At 41.3% G+C, this 20,744-nt stretch overlaps 1 protein-coding gene across 1 annotated transcript in view; it reads left to right on the forward strand.

Moving 5' to 3' along the window:
• Positions 1 to 19,826, forward strand: part of SPATS1 (spermatogenesis associated serine rich 1) — a 55,832-nt gene extending 36,006 nt beyond the window's left edge. The window contains exons 6-9 of the mRNA XM_060189901.1: positions 9,695 to 9,815; positions 13,339 to 13,401; positions 19,266 to 19,381; positions 19,606 to 19,826. Of these exons, the coding sequence (XP_060045884.1) occupies positions 9,695 to 9,815; positions 13,339 to 13,401; positions 19,266 to 19,381; positions 19,606 to 19,634 (329 nt within the window). The 3' untranslated portion in view covers positions 19,635 to 19,826. The remainder of the gene's footprint in view (positions 1 to 9,694; positions 9,816 to 13,338; positions 13,402 to 19,265; positions 19,382 to 19,605) is intronic.
• The last annotated feature ends 918 nt before the right edge of the window (positions 19,827 to 20,744 follow it).

Below are 20,744 nucleotides of genomic sequence, written 5' to 3' on the forward strand. Positions count from 1 at the left end.
CTGTGAAGCGATTCCCCCTGCAGGTGGGGAGACAGGGACTCGAACTGGGATCCTTATGCCAGCACTTGCGCTTTGCACCACGTGCGCTTAACCCACTGCGCTACCGCCTGACTCCCTCTAATTCTAATGGATGAGGGTTATTCTTATTAACATAGTCACAAGACCATTTACATATTTAAAAAAAATATTTAGTTATTCCCTTTTGTTGCCTTTATTGTTTTATTGTTGTAGCTATTGTTGTTATTGACATCATTGTTGGAGAGAGGAGGGGAAGACAGAGAGGGGGAGAGAAAAACAGACACCTGCAGACCTGCTTCACCGCCTGTGAAGCGATTCCCCTGCAGGTGGGGAGCCGGGGCTTGAACTGGGATCCTCGCTCCAGTCCAACTCCTCTCATTTACATATTTTAAAATTATTAATTCATTGATATAATCTAATATTTCATTAGTATTTAAATATCTAATAGTCTCAGGAGAGTCAACTTAAAAACTATATTCTAGATTCAATCCCCAGCACCATCATAAGCCAGAGCTGAGTAGTGCTCTGTTCTCTCTCTCTCTTTTTTTAAATTTTTAAATTATCTTTATTTATTGGATAGACACAGCCAGAAATTGAGACAGTAGGGGAGATAGAGAGGGAGAGAGAAAGAGAGACACCTGCAGCACTGCTTCACCATTTGCAAAGCTTTCCCCCTGCAGGTGGGGACAGGGGACTTGAACCTGGGTCCTTGAGCACTATAACATATGCACTCAACCAGGTGCGCCACCACCCAGTCTCTGTTCTCTCTCTCTGTAATGAAATAACAAAATATTTTATATTTGTTTGTTGCCACCAGCGTTATTACTGGGGCTCAGTGCCAGCACTACAAATCTACCACTCCCAGTGTTTTTTTTTTTTCTCTCCATTTTTAAAAAAAATTGGATTGGACGAGAGAAATTGAAGAGGGAAGATAAAGATAGACACCTACAGACTTGCTATTACCTCTTGTTGGTGAAGTGATAAATTTATTATTTTTCTTCTTTTTTCTTTTTATACCAGAGCACTGCACAGCTATGGCTTATAGTGGTGTGGGGGATTGAACCTGGGACTTTGGAGCCTCAGGCATGAGAGTCTCTTTGCATCTGCTTCACTTCTTGTGACGCTTCACCCCTGCAGGCAGGGAGCAGGGGCTTGAACCCGGATCCTTTTGCTTTGTTATATGTACACGTAACCGGGTGAGATAGCACCCAACTTCCCAATAAGTAATTCTTTTTTTTTTAATTATGTAATTTTTCTTTGTTTGTTTGAATCAGGATCCTAATAAGACCCGCAATTGGAGGCTGGGAAGATAACATAATGGTTATGCAAACGTCTTTCATGCCTGAGGTTCTGAGATCCCAGGCTCAGCCTCTAGCACCACCATAGGTTACTGCAGTACACCGTCTGAGTTCCCAGCAGCTTAACCATGAAAATGTACTTTTCCGGAGATGGGTGGTGGCGCAGCTGGTTAAGCGCACGTGGTGCAAAGCGCAAGGACCAGCAGAAGGATCCCAGTTAGAGCCCTCGGCTCCCCACCTGCAGGGGAGTCGCTTCACAGGCGGTGAAGCAGGTCTACAGGTCTTTCTCTCCCCGTCTCTGTTTCCCCTCCTCTCTTCATTTCTCTCTGTCTTATCCAATGACAACAACAACAACAATAATAACCACAACAATGGCAACAAAAGGGGAAAAAATGGTCTCCAGGAGCAGGTGATTCGTGGTGCAGGCACTGAGCCCTGGCAATAACCCTGGAGGCAATAAATAAATAAATAAATAAATAGAAAGAAAGAAAGAAAGTAAATGTACTTTTCACTGCTGTGGAAATGGCTCAACTAATAAAGCATCAGAATTTTATGTCTGAGGTTCAGGTTCAATCCTTGGCACTGCATGTACCAGAATGGTACTATGATTTCTCTCTCTTCCTGTCTCTCAACATACTGATTTATTACTACTATAATTATAATTATTATTATTATTTGCCTCCAGGGTTATCACCGGAGATCAGTGTCTGCACCATGAATCCACTGCTCCTGGAAGCCATCTGTTCCATTTTTGTTGTTGTTGTTGGATAGGACAGAGAGAAATGGAGAGAGGAGGGGAAGACAGAGAGGGGAGAGAAAGATAGACACCTGCAGACCTGCTTCACTGCTTGTGAAGCAACCCTCCTCTCACTCCACACACAGGTGGGGAGCTAGGAGCTCGAACTGGGATCCTTGTGCTTTGTACTATGTGCACTTAACCAGGTGCACCACCACCCACACCCCTTTCTTCTGTTCTCTCTCTCTCACTGCCTCATATGAAATGTTCCCATTCTATGTATGTAATAAATGAAATAAATATACATTTAAAATATTTACTTATTTAGACAGAAATTGGTAAGAAAGGGAGAGGTAGAGAGGGAGGAGAGAGACACTTGAAGCACTGCTTTACTGATTGTGAAGCTTCCTCCTCTGCATGTGAGGAGCAGTGACTTGAACTTGGGTCCTTGTGCATGGTAGCATTTTCGTATCCACAGGTGCTCCACTGCTTGGTCCCTGAAACAAATCTTTAAAAAAATAATAAAATGCATTCCTTCCTCTTGCAAAGTCCATTGTGCTAGCAGTATTTTGTCTCCCACCAGGGTTATTGCTGAGGCTTAGTGCCTGCACTTCAAATCCACTGCTCCCTGCAGCCATTTTTTCCTTTATTTTATTTATTTTTCCTATTTTTATTTGCTAGGAGAGAGAGAAATTGAGAGAAGAGGGGGAGATAGAGTGGAAGAGAGAAAGATACCTGTAGACATGTTTCACTGTTCATGAAGCACCCCTTCCTTCAAGTGGGGAGCGGGGGTTTGAACTTGGGTCCTTGCACATGGTAACCTGAGTGCACCATTGCCGGGCCCCCTCCAGTAGCTTTCAAGGGGAGGTCCTTTCAAGCTGAGACAAAATGGTTCTCTTCCCTTTCACCTTGTGACTTTTCCATTCTCAGTGCTGATTTCTCACATTGCTATAGCAGGAAAAAACAGAATACTCTTAAATGCTGCTTCTTGGAAACAACACATGCCTTCTCCTTTTTTTGTTTTTAAGATTTTATTTATTTATTAATGAGAAAGGTAGGAGGAGAGAGAAAGAGCCAGACATCACTCTAGTACATGTGCTGCCAGGGACTGAACTCAGGACCTCATGCTCGAGTGTCTAGCGCTTTACCCACTGCATTACCTCCTGGACCACAACACATGTCTTCTCCAACCACAAGTTATTGGATAGAACTTGGGTCTAGGTGGCCTGGCAGTGACACATGCAGTGGTGTGCACATATCACTATTCTTAAAAGCCCTAGTTCAAGCCCCTTGCCCCTCACCTGCAGGCAGGAATCTCCATGAGTGGTGAAGCAGTGCTGTAGGTGTCGCTCTTTCTCTGTCTCTCCCTATCTCCTCATCCCCTCTCAGTTTCTCTCTGTCCCTATAGAAGCCAGCAAATAATCTTTAAAAACTAACACGACTGTTCTGTCTACTTTGAGGTAGGGAAGCATGGGGCAGAATATTTTTCTGTGTGCAAAAAAACAAAACAAAACAAAACAAAAAAAACCCTGGGTGCTCCACCACCCAGCCCCTGGGGCAGAATATTTTATTTTATTTTTTTTTAATTTCTTTATTGAGGGATTAATGTTTTACATTTGACAGTAAATACAATAGTTTGTACATGCATATCATTTCTCTGTTTTCCACATAACAATACAACTCCCACTAGGTCCTCTGTCATCCTTTTTGGACCTGTACTCCCCCACCCCCAGAGACTTACTTTGGTGCAATATACCAACTCCAGTTCAGGTTCTACTTGTGTTTTCTTTTATGATCTTGTTTTTCAACTCTGGGGAAGAATAATTTATGTGATGAGTGGTTTGTTTCTTTATATGGTTAGTTGATTTTAATATATAAACCCTATTTTCTACCTCCTAAGACTGGGTTGTCCAGAAGCAGAAACAAGCAGTAGAACTGATTGCTGGGAGGTCAAGTGATGACACACCTGCTTAAGTGCACACATTACAGTGCACAAGGACCAAGTTTCAAGCCCCTAGTCCCCACCTATAAGGGGAAAGCTTCACAAGTTGTGAAGCAGGACTGCAAGTGTCTCTCTGTCTCTCCCCCTCTCTCTATCTCCCTATCCCCTCTCAATTTCTGTCTATCTCTATCCAGTAATAAATAAATAAATAAAAAGAATGTTTTGGAAAAGAGCTGATTGCTGGAACTGATTATGGATGTGGTAGCTCTTGAACCCCAGGGGTCAGCACTTGGAGCTAATGACCTATTTTCTTTTTAATTTCTTTATTGGGAAAATGACCTATTTTTATAAATATTTAGAACTTACTCTGAAAAAAAAATCTGTGGATTATTTCAGAAATCCAGAGAGATTTCACACCTATTAGCTAACACAAGGATGTTATCTCAGAGGTCTTGTTTGGGAGAATTTTTCCCTATGAGTAACATACTCATAAATCTTTGGTTATTATTTTTTTCTTTAAACTGCTATTCGCACAGCATTTTGCTGTCTTTTTTTATTAGTGATTTAATATTGATTTACAAAATTATAAGATATTGATTATTCTACTGCTGATGTTATTTTTTGAGGTCTTTTCCTATAGTATCTTTCTTTTTTCTTTTCTCTTTTATTTCTTTATTTTGGGTAGACAGAGAAGTTGAGATGGAAGGGGGACATAGAGAAGAAGAGAGAATAAGAGACACATCCAGCCCGGCTTCAGCACTCAAGAGGTTTCCTCCCTTTAGGTGGGGACTAGGGGCTGGGATTGGAGTCTTTGTACACTGTAGCATGTGCACTTTACCAGATCCACCATCATCTTTATTATTAGTATATTTCTTTTCTTTTAAAAAAAATTTATTTATTTATTTTCCCTTTTGTTACCCTTGTTTTTTTATGGTTGTTGTAATTTATTTTCCCTTTTGTTGACTTTGTTGTTTTTTATTGTTGTTGTAATTATTATTATTGTTGTAACTGCTATTATTGTTGTTGGATAGGACAGAGAGAAGTGGAGAAAGGAGGGAAGACAGAGAGGGGGAGAGAAAGTGAGACACCTGTAGACCTGCTTCACTGCCTGTGAAGCAACTCCCCAGCAGGTGGGGAGCCGGGGGCTCGAACCGGGATCCTTATGTTATATAAATACCCTTAGTATATTTATAAGTGGTGTCTTCAGACCACTGTATCAAAATAAGGGTATTTTAGAAACAATGCTGATTCTAGAAACCACACTAGCTCTTTGGAAACAGAATTCCTTGGGGTTGAAGAAGTAGTTTAGTAGGTAAAACTCACTAATTGTGTGTTCAAGGTCCTGGGTTTGCTTCCTAGCACTGTGTATGCAAGAAGTGAATTATGCTTATGCCTTCCTCATAAAAACAATAAAGAGATTTAAAAAACCTTGAAACAAATAAAGATCCCAAAATTACTTGGGTTAGTTTCCTGGAAGCTGCTTTTTAAAAAGCTTCTTAGGTTATTCTCAGACATGCTAAAACCTTAATAAAACAGTTGTATAGTGTGTGGATTTTACCACTTTACATAGTGATATTTAATTGTGTGTGTGTGTGTGTGTGTGTGTGTGTTCACTCCAGCATTCCCCAGGAAGAGGTTTATACCTTAGCTAGATGGCAACTGAAGTTTTCCAATTATAAACAAAATAAGATAGGGGCAATATTAGACTGTTCCTGATTTCAAATAGTAATAACTACTCCCATTTCTTGAATGCTAATGATGTGCCTAAATTGTTCTCATTTAGTTTTCAAGATAACTCAGCAAAACTTCCGCCCCCCCCCCCCCCAAGACTGCTGTTCAGCTCTGGCTTATGGTGGTGGTGGTGGAGAGTGAACTAGGGGTTTTGAAGCCTCAGACATAAAAACCTTTTTACATGGCCACTATGCTTTCTCCCCTGCCCCAAAACAGACATTTGAAACAGTTTTTAAGTGATATCAAGGCTTAAAGAGGTTAAATAGAGGTTAAATAGATAGCTCAAGGTCAGAGAACTAGAAACGGCAGAGCAAGCTTTGAGGCCCAGCATCACATAGAAAGTGCTAAGGCACTGGGGAAACCTTTTTTTTTTTCTTTTGCCCCCAGGGTTTTTGCTGGGGCTCAGTGCTGGCACTACGAATCCACTGCTCCTGGCAGGCATTTTCTTTTTCATTTTATTGGCTAGACAGAGAAACTGAGAGAGATGGGGGAGATAGAAAGGAGCAGAGGTCTACGGTCATACCACCCTGAACACACCCGATCTCGTCTGATCTCGGAAGCTAAGCAGAGTCGGGCCTGGTTAGTATTTGGATGGGAGAAGGGAGGAGAGAAAGACAGACACTTGTAGACCTGCTTCACCACTTGTGAAGTGACCGCCCTTCAGGTGTGGAGCAGCGTGAACAGGAAATTTTTGGTGCTCTGACTTCTTGGTATTTCTAATCTGAATAAAAAAGTGGCCCGGGAGCAGTGACATTATGCATGTACTGAGGCCTCAGATCTGCAAAAAAAAGTAAATAAACAAAGAAATGGCTCTGTGTGTGTGTGTGTGTGTGTGTGTGTGTGTGTGTGTGTGATGCCTATTTACTGGATACATGGCAAACAAGAAAGTTGAGCCTGCAACCCTGTTTCTGATGCCCAGGATTGGTGAGTGTCCCAGCGTAGGAATGTTTTCTTAGGAGCTGGTGCATCTGGTGTCAGACCTGCCAGTTTAAGTGACCATCTTGAGTTGGGAGGATAATTCACCAAGCAGAGTCTGTGTCTTACCTTATGTGACATTCTGGCTTCGAGCTCTGACATCACATTGAAACACGAATGGGTGGTTGGCCTGAGGAGACAACTCAGTGGTGGTATAGCACACATGTGCAAGGTTCTGGCTTCATTTCCTGGAGTAGCACAAAACAAAACATGTTCTTATGCTAGGCTAACTCTTGAGCTCATGCAATTGTCACTTGTTTGGGGGCATTTGAATGGAGAGAATAAAATAGCTGTGCTCAATACATACTCCCAGCCTGTCTCTCTCTTTCCCTAGTGGGGTGGGGCTCTGGGGAAGTGGAGCTCCAGGACACATTAGTGGGGTTGTCTGCCCAGGAAAGTTCGGTTGGCATCATGTTAGCATCTGGAACCTGATGGCTGACAGAAGAGTTAACATATAAAGCCAAACAAATTGTTGACTAATCATAAACCTAAAGGCTAGAATAGTGCAGATGATGAATTGGGGGGGTGTCTCTGTTTTGTAGTTAGTTAGTAGGCCTATTTTAGTTATATTCCAAAGGGCTCATGACTATACTAGGTTGTTTTTGTTTGTTTGTTTGTTTGTTTGTTTTTTCTGAGCCTGACATCTGACATGCAGGTGGATCCAAGTTATTGTCTGGGGAGATGATGTCATGGCTGGAAAAAGGACCAGAAAGCTGGATCAGGGAAGAGAATAGCTCCCAAATATGGGAAAGGTATATAAATATTATTGACTATAAACCCCATCGATTTGATGTGATCTGGGGCCCATATTCAGCTTAGGAGCCTATGTGACCTCTGCATCCCTATAGATCTGAGCTCACATTCTGTGGTCACGAGTAGGAACGTTCCAAGCTGCCCCAACTTCAGGACCCATCTTCCTCAGGTGGAAGATAGAGTATGTTGTCCAGCCTCCCTTCAGAGGATGGAGCATTCTCTACTGTGGTTGATCCACGTTGAGGGCAAGGTCCTGTGGGGGCCCACAAAGGGGTCTATTGTGCTGTTCCTGATAGAGATGACTGGTAACATTGGGGAGAGGTATTTATTCGAGGTCTAGGCCCATCATGCCTGTGTGGGAATCTCAGGACTCCCTGACTAGGGCCCCAGCTGATGGGGTGGCCTGATAGTGACTAAAGAGTCATCATTAAAGTATGCCAGTCTCTTGCCCTTATTCAGCTTTTGCAGTCCTTACTTTGATAAGGTTAGCTTTGGAGTGACTGAGGGAAGCATAATAGGAAGTAGATGAGGATGGTGTCTGAGTCTAAGTAGACACTTTACATTAGGAACTTTATGGTATATTTTTAGGTCTTTCTACTTACTGCAGACTATTGTGCACTTTTGATTTCAGGTATATATTTTGCCCTAATTTATGGATACATTTGAACATATATTCTATCTCATGGGACCTGGTCTATATCTAGGTTTTGGGACTTCATTATGAAGTGAACCACCCAAAATGGAATTAGAGAATTAGAGAATGGAATTAGAGAATTCTACGGAAAGGAAAGGTCTCACCCAAGTAAAGAGGCTGAAGGGTTGATATTCCACGCCTGACATCTCTGGACATAGTTTGAAATGAAGCATGCCGAGGTGGTACTCGTTGAGTTGATTAGGTTGGGCTCAGCAGATGCAGTGCCAGTTGGTATGAATTGAGAGAATCATGCAGGAAAATGAGCCCCACCCTAGAGGTTCCAGGACTGGGGGAAATATGAGCTTTATAGAGGAAGTGGGAGGTTCCTGCTGTCTTAGGGTTTAAGAAGGCAATAGATAGTTATTGCTGTAACCAAATTATTTGGCAATTGGATTAGCATTGAAAATCCCATTGTTAGGATTGGCTGTATCATACACAACCATAATTTGTCATGTGACATTATTTGTATATAGCTGTAACTTATAGATTTGATTAATTTTTAAGAGAGAGAGGTCACCGGAATACTGCTCTGGCACTTTCAGTGCCATAGAAAGAATCTGGGACCTCCCATGTGCAAGGAATATACTCTGCCCTCTGAGTCACCTCCCTAAGCTTCCTCATCATTTCTGTTATATTATGTTATGTTATTTTTGTATGCAGTCATTGTTATTACTGGGACTTTGTGGCTGCATGATGAATACATGGTTTCTGGTTACTATTGTTTTTTCCCCCCATTTTTCGTAGAGACAGAGAGAAATTGTGAGGGGGGGAGAGAAAAACTTGCAGCACTGCTTCACCAGTCATGAAGACTTCTCCCACTCCCCATGGATGGGGACATGGTCTTGAACCTGGATCCTTGATCATGGTAACACTTGAACTCTATTGTGTGCGCAACTTTCCAGCCCCTGACTTATTTTAAACCAAAGCATCCTATATGGACTTAAACTATTCTTCTTTGCCAGGGTGAGATAATTATAGTAACACCTTTTTAGAAAATGTCCCAAAGATAGGCTCACACTTTTATTTTCATATCGTCAAGGTGAGACAATCACAAACAAAACTTTAAGACATCATATGTGGTGGTCCAGGAGGTGGCACAATGGACAGAATACTAGACTTATATTCATGAAGTCCCAAGTTTGATCCCTAGCATTGCATATGCAGAGTGATATTCTAGTGCTCTTCCCCTCCCTTCCCCGGCTTTTCCCTCCCCTCCCTTCTTCTCCCCATTCCCTCCTCTCCTTAATAAATTGGTAAATGAATTTGAAAAATAAAAGGTAAGACACTATATATGACTTGTAGTAAAACTAAATTATTCCACTTCCATCACTATGGCATTGCTTGCAGCAAATTTGTGGATCATCTTTTGAGTTCTTTTTATTACACTATTTTTTATGGTTTATTTTTTTGAACCAGAGCACCACTTAACTCTGGATATTAACCAATATACATATTTCCAGGGACTGAATAAAACTGAGACCTCTCACATGCAAGTTTCATGTGTCACTGCTTTGCTAAATTATGTTGTTTTAAAATATATTTCACAGATATTGATCCCAGGAATGGAATCCCAAGGTTAACTCTAGGAGATAATCCATATATGTACCCAGAACACAGTAAAGGCTTCCACAAGAGAGGGTCAACTCTTCCACTGGTGAATTTTTCAGTGTAAGTATATGCATGTAGTAGGATAATAGGGTTATTAATTAATTTTAAAGGATTGTATCTTTCTCTGTCTACACATAAATAAAGTTGATCTCAACAAAACATGGCTAATGAAGGTTTTTTGTTGTTTGTTTCTTTTTTTTTTGCCTTCAGGGTTATCACTGGGGCTCTATTTTTTCCATTTTATTGGATAGGACAGAGAGAAAGTTGAGAGGGGTATGAGATAGATAGAGACAGACAGACAGACAGACAGACAGACAGAGAGAACTGCAGGCCTATTTCACCACTCGTGAAGCTTCCCCCATGCAGATGGGGAGCTGGTGTTGTTGCGGTGGTCTGGTGTCGGGCTGCACCGCGGAGAAGAGAGCGGACGTCCAGAGCAAAGGGGTACACAAATCTTTATTATAGGATGAGGGGGGGTTTGGTTCAGACCACGCGGAGCCAGCTGGCAAAGGCCGACCACGGGGGGAGAGCAGGGAGCGAGACCTCAGAGAGGGAGAGCTGAGAGCCCAGAGAGGGGGGGGGTGAGGGGGCTTTTTATTGGGCGACAACCAGGGGTGATGTATAGGGCCAGGATTGGTTGAAGGGGGCAATGCTAGGGTTTCGCGGAGGCGTAGTAAAACCTGGGGGCGGAGACTGCATCAGAATAACTCCTCAGCAACATCTCCTCCTATCCCTTTATATCTAAATGGACACAGTAAAGAAAAATGGGATGGAGCAGGCTTAAATGTTTTAGAGGAATGCCATGCTCAGGTGGGAAGATGTAGGACTTTCTGTGGAGGATGGAAGGCTTAAATGGCTGCGAACCTTGTGAGATTTATGCGTCCTCCTGTGCTCAACCCCTCTTTAGAGAGAGAGACTTACCTGGAGAGACTCATCTCATAGGTTTAAGCGCAGCCTGCTCAACCATCTCTTCACAATATCTCTACATCTTTTCTATCTTTCTATCTAGTAATTGCATAAGATGTACAAAGTCTGTAAAAGACTATCATGGGGCAGAAACCTTTTGGGCATAAGCCTAAATGATATAACAAAATAGGAAGGGACAAGTAGGGGAGAAGTAAAAGCCAGTGTGGTGTGAAGGGAAGGATTGGTGTGTAAAGGAACATTCCCTGCTTGGGTGGGGAAAGGGGCAAGGGTACATAATGAGGGGGAGGCAGGAGGCATGACCCACCAAACAGAGGGGCTATTTGGCATTGTATAGTCCTCAAGGCAACAATCTGTAAAGTCTATGAATTACTCAGGATCAGTCTATGAAAAACCAGCAGCGTGAAGGGAAATAAGCTGCTTCAAAATTGTGTAAAATGTATATAGGGTATGTCAGAAAGTCTGATACAAGTCTCAGTCCAAAGTAGATGGCTAGGGGAAGAATTGGCAGGGGATGCAACGCTGCATGAGGGAGGTCAGCTGCTGGAACGTTGCTTTTCTGTAGACAGCCAGCTGGAACTGCCAACACGTGACAAGCAGGTCACGTTGGGCGCCAGATGTTGTTGCGGTGGTCTGGTGTCGGGCTGCACCGCGGAGAAGAGAGCGGACGTCCAGAGCAAAGGGGTACACAAATCTTTATTATAGGATGGGGGGGGTTTGGTTCAGACCACGTGGAGCCAGCCGGCAATGGCCGACCACGGGGGGAGAGCAGGGAGCGAGACCTCAGAGAGGGAGAGCTGAGAGCCCAGAGAGGGGGGGGGTGAGGGGGCTTTTTATTGGGCGACAACCAGGGGTGATGTATAGGGCCAGGATTGGTTGAAGGGGGGAATGCTAGGGTTTCGTGGGGGCGTAGTAAAACCTGGGGGCGGAGACTGCATCAGAATAACTCCTCAGCAACAAGCTGGGGGCTTGAACTCAGATCCTTATGCATGTCCTTGCTTAGTACTATGTGCGTTCAACCAGGTGCACCACTGACTGCCCAGATAGTGAAGATTTCTAAGCCTCTATATCAGTATCCTGGTATAAGCATAAACATATGTGTATGCTTATAAATAAAATTAAACACAGGCTCATGACTACAAAAATGTGGCTGCTCATTTGGTTCCTGTCTTTTTATCTTAAATCTGAAGGTTTATCAATTTTCATGGCAAATTAGATTGTCATTTAGTAACCTAAGTACTACTTAGATTGACTTATACTTGGAACTAACTTAGATCAAAACAATTAAGGAGAAAGAGAGGGCCATCAATGAAAAGAAAAATAGTGGGTAGGGGAGCTAGCTTAATGATTATGCTACAGACTCATGCCTCAGGCTCTGAAGTATTGGTTCAATCACTCACTGCCATAACCAGAATGAGCAGTGCACTGGCAACAAAACAAAACACAAAACCAGTGGTGCTTGATGTAGTGATATATAATAAAAACTATGAAGTGGTTAAAAAAAAAAAACGGGCTGGATGGTGGCATACCCAGTAGAGCACACACATTGCCACAGACAAGGACCTGGATTTAAGTTTCCAGTCCCCACCTGCAGAAAGGAAGATTTGCAAATAGTCAAGCAGTGATGCAGCTAGCTAGCTATCTCCCCTTTCCCTCTCAGTTTTCTCCCTATGTATCTATTAAAAAAAAAAAGCCACCAGGATTGGTGACTTTGTCATGCAAGCCTCAGCAATAAGATTTTTTTTTTTTACAAAAATAAGAATAAAATATAAAATGTATGAATTTGAGGAGTGTGCATGACCCTGGGCCCCCATGACACTGCAGAAATCTTTGGTGTTGTAGTGTCCTGTTGGTATGCATGAGACCCCTTCTGTTTCATTTGGTTTAAATCCCCCCTGCTTAACACTATTCTATTTACATAACCACTTCATTCTATTTACATAACCACTGTTAACAAGTTCCACCCTCCCTCCAGGGCATTTGTGGTTCAGTGATAGGATTCTCGCCTAATCTGCCCCCTCTTTGTCACACTCTGATTTTCACCAGTCACTTTTCTCTCCACCCTCTCTATGTCACATCCTGTTTCCACCCTACTTGGGAAGTATATATAAAGACAGCATTGTGAGTTTTAGAGTACTGTACTTTGAGTTTAACTTAGCTCGTCTTAGATTGTGCTGCGTCCTGCATGAATAAAGAGATACTGCCTACAGCTCAACCATGAGTCCCTGGTCATCTGTTACCCGCCCGTGAAGCCAGCCAGGAGAAAACAACATAACCCGTCGAAAACAACAGTGTCCTTTACTATTTCAATCTCTCCCCCTCCCCCCCAAAAAAAATTAGCTCAGAGCAGTGAAGCCTAAGTGATGTGATGACGAAGAAGAAGAAAAAGAAGTTGAAGAATTATGAACCTATAGGCTTTTTCTCTCTCATATTTATTTATGGATGAGAGAGAGAGGGAGAGAGCGAGCGAGCCAAAACATCACTCTGGCAAATGTGATGCTGAGGATCTAACCCAAGATTTCATGCTTGAGGGTTCAATGTTTAATCCACTGTGCCATATCCTGGATCACCTTACAGTTTTGAAGCCCACCATGATGATGTACTGATTTTTTTTTTGTAGAAGCCACATCAATTTAGGGTTGTCTTTTTTGTTTTCCAGAGCACCTTACACAAAGAAATATGATACATTTATCCCACTTGAGCCTCTGCCACAGATTCCCAAGTAAGTTCTCTCATTATGCTTCATGTTATGTGGTCTTTATGAAAATATTATTATTGACTGTCTTCTCCTATGGAGAGTTCTAGATGCCAGACACATAAGGCTTTTTGAGCTTCACCAGGTAGATATGGCACCTTGTCTTGGAAGGGCTTTGGTGAGATATTTAGAGGGAAATATCCTGTAAAATTTGGCACAAAAGATATGATTGTCAGACTATCAAATACAATGTATTGTCTAAGATATGCATGAGAGTGCTATACGGAGCAAAAGGAGATGCTCCCTGCTTTCTAAAGCGAGAGTTAGGAAAGAAAACCAGATTCTTTTTTTTTTTAACCAGAGCACTGTTCCCCTCTGGTTTATGGTGGTGTGGGGGGACTGAACCTGGGACTTTGGAGCCTCAGGCATGAGAGTCCATTTGCATCACCGTTATGCTATCTACCCCCATGAAAGCCAGATTCTTACATGGGACCAAGGAAGATGGTTAGAGCAAGCAGCAGCAGAGAGTCTGTTGTTCTTGGAGTTTCCCTGTATTTAAGGAGTTTGTTCTTCTGATCGTATATTTTTGCTCAGCTCCCTTCTGACCGTCATTTACATGCTCAAGTAGTGTTTGGTCTGGAAAGAGCTATGTGTTAATACAAGAAACTTCACTTCTATTATAAATAGCCTTATATAAATTATGTATTGAGTGGGCAAGTGTTCCAGAGTCTCACCCACTAGGGTCATCTGAGAGACCAAACTCTGATGATCAGTGGGAATAGTGGACTTTTATTCTGAGTTGGGAGTTTCAGTACTCTCATTATACTGTTTTTTAATTTTTTTTTCTTTTTGCCTCTAGGGTTATTGCTGGGACTTGGTGCCAGCACTATAAATATACTGCTCCTGATGCTCATTTTTTCCACTTATTATTTGATAGGACAGAGAGAAATTGAGAGGGGAGAGGGAGAGAGGGAGAGAGAAAGAAACCTGTAGACCTGCTTCTCTGCTTGTGAAGTGTCTATCCTGCATGTGAGGAGCCAGGGGTTTGAACCCGGATCCTTGTACAGATCCTTGTGCTTGGAAGTATGTGTGCTTAACCAAGTGTGCCACCACTTGGCCCCTACTGCTTTTTAATTTAAAAAAATTTATTAATTTTTTTATTAAACTTAAAAAAATTTAAAAGTATTTATTTCCTTTTGTTGCCCTTGCTGTTTTATTGTTGTAGTTATTGATGTCGTTGTTGTTGGATAGGACAGAGAGAAACTGAGAGAGGAAGGGAAGACAGAGAGGGGGAGAAAGATAGACACCTGCAGACCTGCTTTACCGCCTGTGAAGCGACTCCCCTGCAGGTGGGGAGCTGGGGGCTCAAACCGGGATCCTTACACTGCTCCTTGCGCTTTGCGCCATGTGTGCTTAACCTGCTGCGCTAATGCCGGACTCCCTTTTTAATTTATTTTAATGAGAGAGATAGAAACAGAGAGATATAGAGATAAGCCAGAGCACTGCTCAGTTCTGGCTTATGGTGATGCTAGGGAATAAACCAGAGCTTTAGGATGCTGCTTTTTTCCTAAGTTGTCTAATGTTTACACCATATACATTCAAATACATATTATAAAATTTTTAAATAATAGTAATTATCAGACAACAAAATGTTCCTTAATAAATTTGAAATTGAAAGCCTATCAAGCATTTTTTATGATTACAGTGATATAAAATTAGACATCAATTTTTTTCTTTTTTATATTTATTTATTTATTCCCTTTTGTTGCCCTTGTTGTTTTATTGTTGTAGTTATTGTTGTTGTTGGATAGGACAGAGGGAAATGGAGAGAGGAAGGGAAGACAGAGAGGGGGAGAGAAAGATAGACACCTGCAGACCTGCTTCACCACCTGTGAAGCGACTCCCCTGCAGGTGGGGAGCCAGGGGCTCGAACCGGGATCCTTCTGCCAGTCCTTGCGCTTTGAGCCAAGTGTGTTTAACCCACTGCACTACCTCCCAACTCCCAACAATGTGCCACATTTAAAGGATGTAGCAAACACAGTAATAAAATGAATGTTAATAATCATAAATATCTAAAGTTAAAAAAAAGAGCTTAGGGACTGTATAGTGGTATGTCTGGTAGTGTGTACATGTTATAATGTGCAAGGATTTATGTTCAAGCCATCCCCCTCCCCACCTAGAGGGGAAGGCTTTTCAAGAGGTGAAGCAGGGTTGTAGGTTTTTCTCTCCCTCACTATCTTCCTCTCCTCTCTTGATTTCTCTCTGTTCTTATTATGAAAGATATATATATATATATATATATATATATATATATTTTTTTTTTTTTTTTTTTTTAACCAGAGCACTGCTCAGCTCTGGTTTATGATGGTGTGGGGGATTGAACCTTGGACTCTGCAGCCTCAGGCATGAGAGTCTCTTTGCATAACCATTATGCTATCTACCCCTGCCCCATAAAAATATTTTTTAAAAATCTAAATTAAAAAAAAAAACTAACTTCCTTTTTAATCTTAAGGAACTACTTCAGAGAGAAATAAATGAGATGAGGAGTAAAATAGAAAAGATCAACAGAACTAAGAGCTGGTCTTTTGAAAAGATAAATAGGACTGACAAGATAGCTCACTTGAATAGTTTGCCTGCATATGACCTAGTTTTGAGCCTAGTCGCCATAGCACCAAGGGAAGGTCAGTATCTTTTTTGTTTGCTTTTCTTTTTTTATTTATTTCTTTATTGGGGAATTAATGTTTTACATTCGACAGTAAATACAATAGTTTGTACATGCATAACATTTCCCAGTTTTCCATATAACAATACAAACCCCACTAGGTCCTCTGTCATCCTTTTTGGACCTGTATTCTCCCCACCACACCCACCCCAGAGTCTTTTACTTTGGTGCAATACGCCAATTCCAGTTCAGGTTCTACCTGTGTTTTCCTTGAATGTGTGGTATCTTCTTACTTTCTCATTCTGTTTTCCTATGAAAAAGTCATCTTGGAATGATTGAAATTCCATCAAAGACCACAAACACACACAAAGCATTAAGAAAAAAAAAAAGCAAAAGCAAACATTAGCTAGACCAACCAATTAAAAACAAACAAACAACAACAACAAACTGGGCCACTTTTAAAAACCATTAGCCTACAAATAAAATTAAAGTGAAAGAGAAGGGCTGGGAGGTGGTGCACCTAGTTGAGTGCACACATTACGATTTGCAAGAATCCAGGTTCAAGCCTCCAGCCCCTACACATGTACAAAGGATTATAAGGCTATACAATGAACAATATATGCCAACAAATTAAACAATGGAGAATAAATGGATAAATTCCTAGAAATCTGCAATTTATCAATATTGAATCATAAAGAATAGGAAATCTGAATAGATAATTTTCTAGTTAGTATTGCTCAAGCATAAGACCTTTGGTTCATTCCTTGGTGCTGCAATGAAAGACAGCTTTCAAATAAAGGCAAATTTTCCTTAACTGAGTATTAAGTTGGTAAGCTGTTATAGCCCAAGTTTCAGTAAATCACAATTGAGTATTGCAAATTCTACATACTCACATTTTTTCAGTCTTTCATAGCACATTAAGAAAAAGTTATTAGGAAAGTTTGACTACTACTGAAAGGTGTACCAAAAAAGTTACAATTGACTGAATAAACAAAATTCTGCAGGAGAACCAAAATCAAATAGTTTAAAAAAAAATAATAACGGTCACAATCCAATACAGAAATGGAAGTGATTCAAAATGTTTAAGGGCCTGGGAGATAGTAGGAAGATCTCATGCCTTACAGTGTATGGGGTACTGGGTTTAGAACACCAGTACCACAAGGGAGCACCATGGACAGCACCAAGGGATCTCGACCATGGATGCTTGAACAAGTCTGTGTCTCTCTCCTCTCCATCCTTTCCTCTCTTTTTCCCTCTCTAAGAATATAGTACTTAAGGGGCTGGGCAGTGGCGCACCTGGTTCTGGTTAAGTGCACATGTTACTATGTACAAAGACCTGGGTTCAAGCCCCCACTGCCCACCTGGGAAGTTTTACAAGTGGTCAAAAAGTGCGGCAGGTATCTCTCTCTCTTTCTATCCCCCTTTCTCTCAAAATCTCTCTCTCTCCTATCAAATTAGTTTTTTTTTTTTAAAGAATATAGTATTTCAAAAAGCAGATTAAGGGGCCAGGTGGTGGTGCACCTGGTTAAGCAACATACTACAGTGTTCAAAGACCCAGGATCAAGCCCCTGGTCCCCACCTGCAGGGGGAAAGCTTCACGAGTGGTGAAGCAGAGCTGCAGGCGTCTCTCTGTCTCTCCCCCTCTTTCAATTTATCTTTGTCTTTATTTGATAATAAATAAATAAACATAAAAAGCACATTAAATTTAAATACAAGGCTATGATAAGAACTCCCAGGACCTTCCATATTCATCTTTTACAAAATGTATTTATTTTTATTTTTAAATGGGCTAGATTGATACATGTATAAAGAAACCATAGCTATTAATCATTGCTTGACTTTTCTTGCTTAAGCATTTAAATTTCTTTTATTACATTATCATTAGAATATAACATTATATTCTATGTTATTTATTTATTTATTTATTTTAAAAGGAGACATTAACAAAACCATAAGACAAGAGGGGTACAACTCCACACAGTTCCTACCACCAGATCTCCGTATCCCATCCCCTATATTCTATGTCTTTTAAATTTTATTTATTGATTGGAAAGAGGCAGAGAGAAATTGAAAAGGAAGGAGGAGAGAGAGAGGGAGAGAGAGAGACACCTGCAGCACTGCTTCACTGCTTGTGAAGCTTTCCCCATGCAGGTGGGGAAAGTTCAAGCTAGGGGCTTGAACTCGGGTCCTTGTACATTGTAGCAGGTGTGCTTAAACGGGAGTTCCTCCACTTGGTCCCTTAACTTTTTTTCTTAATCAGTACTGCTCAGCTGTGATTTATGTAATGTCAGGGGTGATATTTGGGTCCTCCAAGCCATCTGATATATAAACCTCTGTGCTATCTCCCCATAGCCCTTGTATTCATTAGTTAAGTCCAGGTCAGTTATGGCAATAGGATAACATTTGTGCCGAGTCACTAAGTCTACCAAGCAGTAATCTGCTGGTTCCTTCTTGGCTGTGTGATAGACATTTAAGTCCTGGATCCCAGGCGGTCCTTAGAGACACTTGGTATTTCTGCCTGTATTTCTCAATTTCATATCCATTACACACTCAGTTATAAAAGTGACACAACTGATCTGCAGTCCACCACTGACTGCACTAGATCCAGCTTGGCTTAATAAGAAAGCTGATTAAGTTGATACCAACCAACCAGGATGGGGTAAGGTGAACCCAGCTGTATTTTATCAGAAGAATGAGGAGGAAGCATTTTGGGTGATGACTTTTATCATTGGTGTCTTCATTTTCTCCCTTCTTAGATTATTATTGTTATTACTATTACTGTATTATTACTAAATTGAGAAGGAAGAGAGAGAGGGAGCAAGAAGAAGAGACACCTGCAGCACTGCTCCATGGCTCATGAAGCATTCCCAACCTTGCAGACACCGACTAGGGGCTTGAGTCTGGGTCCTTACACATGGTAATGTGTGCACTCTACCAGCTATGCCACTTCCCATCCTCACTTCTTATGGTTTATTATTTTTGTTTATGCCTGGGATCTTTGAAATAGACATTTGTTTCTTTGTTGTATATTTCCTTGCTTTCCTGTGCTTCCCCATGTCATGCGGAACTTTCTTCCAAACCACCATAGCATCATTTGTTTTATTTTCACGCAATCTCCTAAACTGGAGGCCTTTATGCTTGTGCAGCTTATAGCACCTTGTCCACTGACAGTGTTTGTAAATTTTGCATCAGACAAACTGAATCTCAGGGTGATATTGTCTTCCTACAGCTTGCCTTTCTCAGTGAAGGAGCAGGTCAACAGACTGAAGAATGAGATAAGAGAAGTTGAAGAGCTTGAAGATTGGCGGCCGGCTACCCCCTTGATACAAAGTTTAATCCCTCCTGGTGGGTTGGGAAGACCCTTCAGAGAATACCATAAAAGTGAAGTTGAGCCCTGAGGAGTGGGATTTTGAGAGGTTTTTTGCAGTGGAGAGGACGATGTCCTTTTTTCTGAGGTGGTCCCTTAGACAGATGCTATGGGTATGACCCAACCAGATGTGGATGTGTGGGTTGAGAAATATCAGTCTTGTAATGGAACACTACCTTTAATTCCACACCTTCATCCACAGGTTCTTTGGACTTGCCAAGACAACCCTGAGCAGAATTAGGCTCACAAAGCATGCCCTGACTGTGTTTTGGAGAACTTTTACCTGATTGACTGTCACTGTGACTATACCAAGATAAAAGAAAATATTTTTCATGAGGAATCACTGTGCTTTGCTTTTTTTAAGACTTCATTTTGGAAAACTGTGAGAATCATACCAAAAATAAAAGAACTATGTTTTCCTCACATAGACTCTATAGTTGATTTACTTTTGTCTAATTGTGTGCACTATTTCTGTTACTTGTATGCCAAATTATTTAGAACAAGTACCAGACATTATGACCCTGAATTCTAACATACTTAAAACATTAGCATATATCTTCTAAGGTGAACGCTATTATCTAACAATCACAATATATATATAAAATTCAGAGGACTTAATATTGATAGGGTCCTACTGGTTTACAGTTCAGATTTGGTTTTATTCAGTTCAATTTAGTTTTGTAAGGAGGGACCCAAATGAAAGTTAAAATGCATATCTGAGCTTTCATTATATTTGGTCAGATGAGATTTTCCCTTACTATTTACTTGCTGTGTCAGACAAACATGAACTCTGCCCTTCCACCAGATAATTACTACTGCTGTCCTGTAATTCATTTCCCTTGACAGTTGTCTGTCTACAATGCCAAGCAGGATAAAAGCTCAGTGATCAACAACACTAACTTTAGGTTTCTCATCAGCCAGATTAGAAGCACACACATTTGGAGGAGAATGTAGGTGTGTGTGTGTGTGTGTGTGTGTGTGTGTGCGTGCGCGCGCGTGTGCACGCGCGCACCTTATAGGGTCAGATTTTGATTTTAGTAGTCAGACTAATAAGCCTCAGCATTTTCAGTGTTAATACCCTTCTCCACTAAGGAGACCTCACTGGCTAAAAGGATTGCAGATTTTAAAAAAAGAAAGAAAGAAAGAAAGAAAGAAAGAAAGAAAGAAAGAAAGATTTCAGTATGCTCTTTTGTCCTGTGAATTGGACACATGTGGAGGGACCAGACATGGACTTTGACAGTTGTGGCCCAAGGTTGACTTAAAAGGGAGGGCATCTGCAGCCCTTTTCCTACAGAGAAGAAATTAGTGGCAGGTGGACAATTTGTGGTGATATTTTCAGAG

Source organism: Erinaceus europaeus, chromosome 4, assembly GCF_950295315.1.
Source record: "Erinaceus europaeus chromosome 4, mEriEur2.1, whole genome shotgun sequence".
NCBI lineage: Eukaryota > Metazoa > Chordata > Mammalia > Eulipotyphla > Erinaceidae > Erinaceus > Erinaceus europaeus.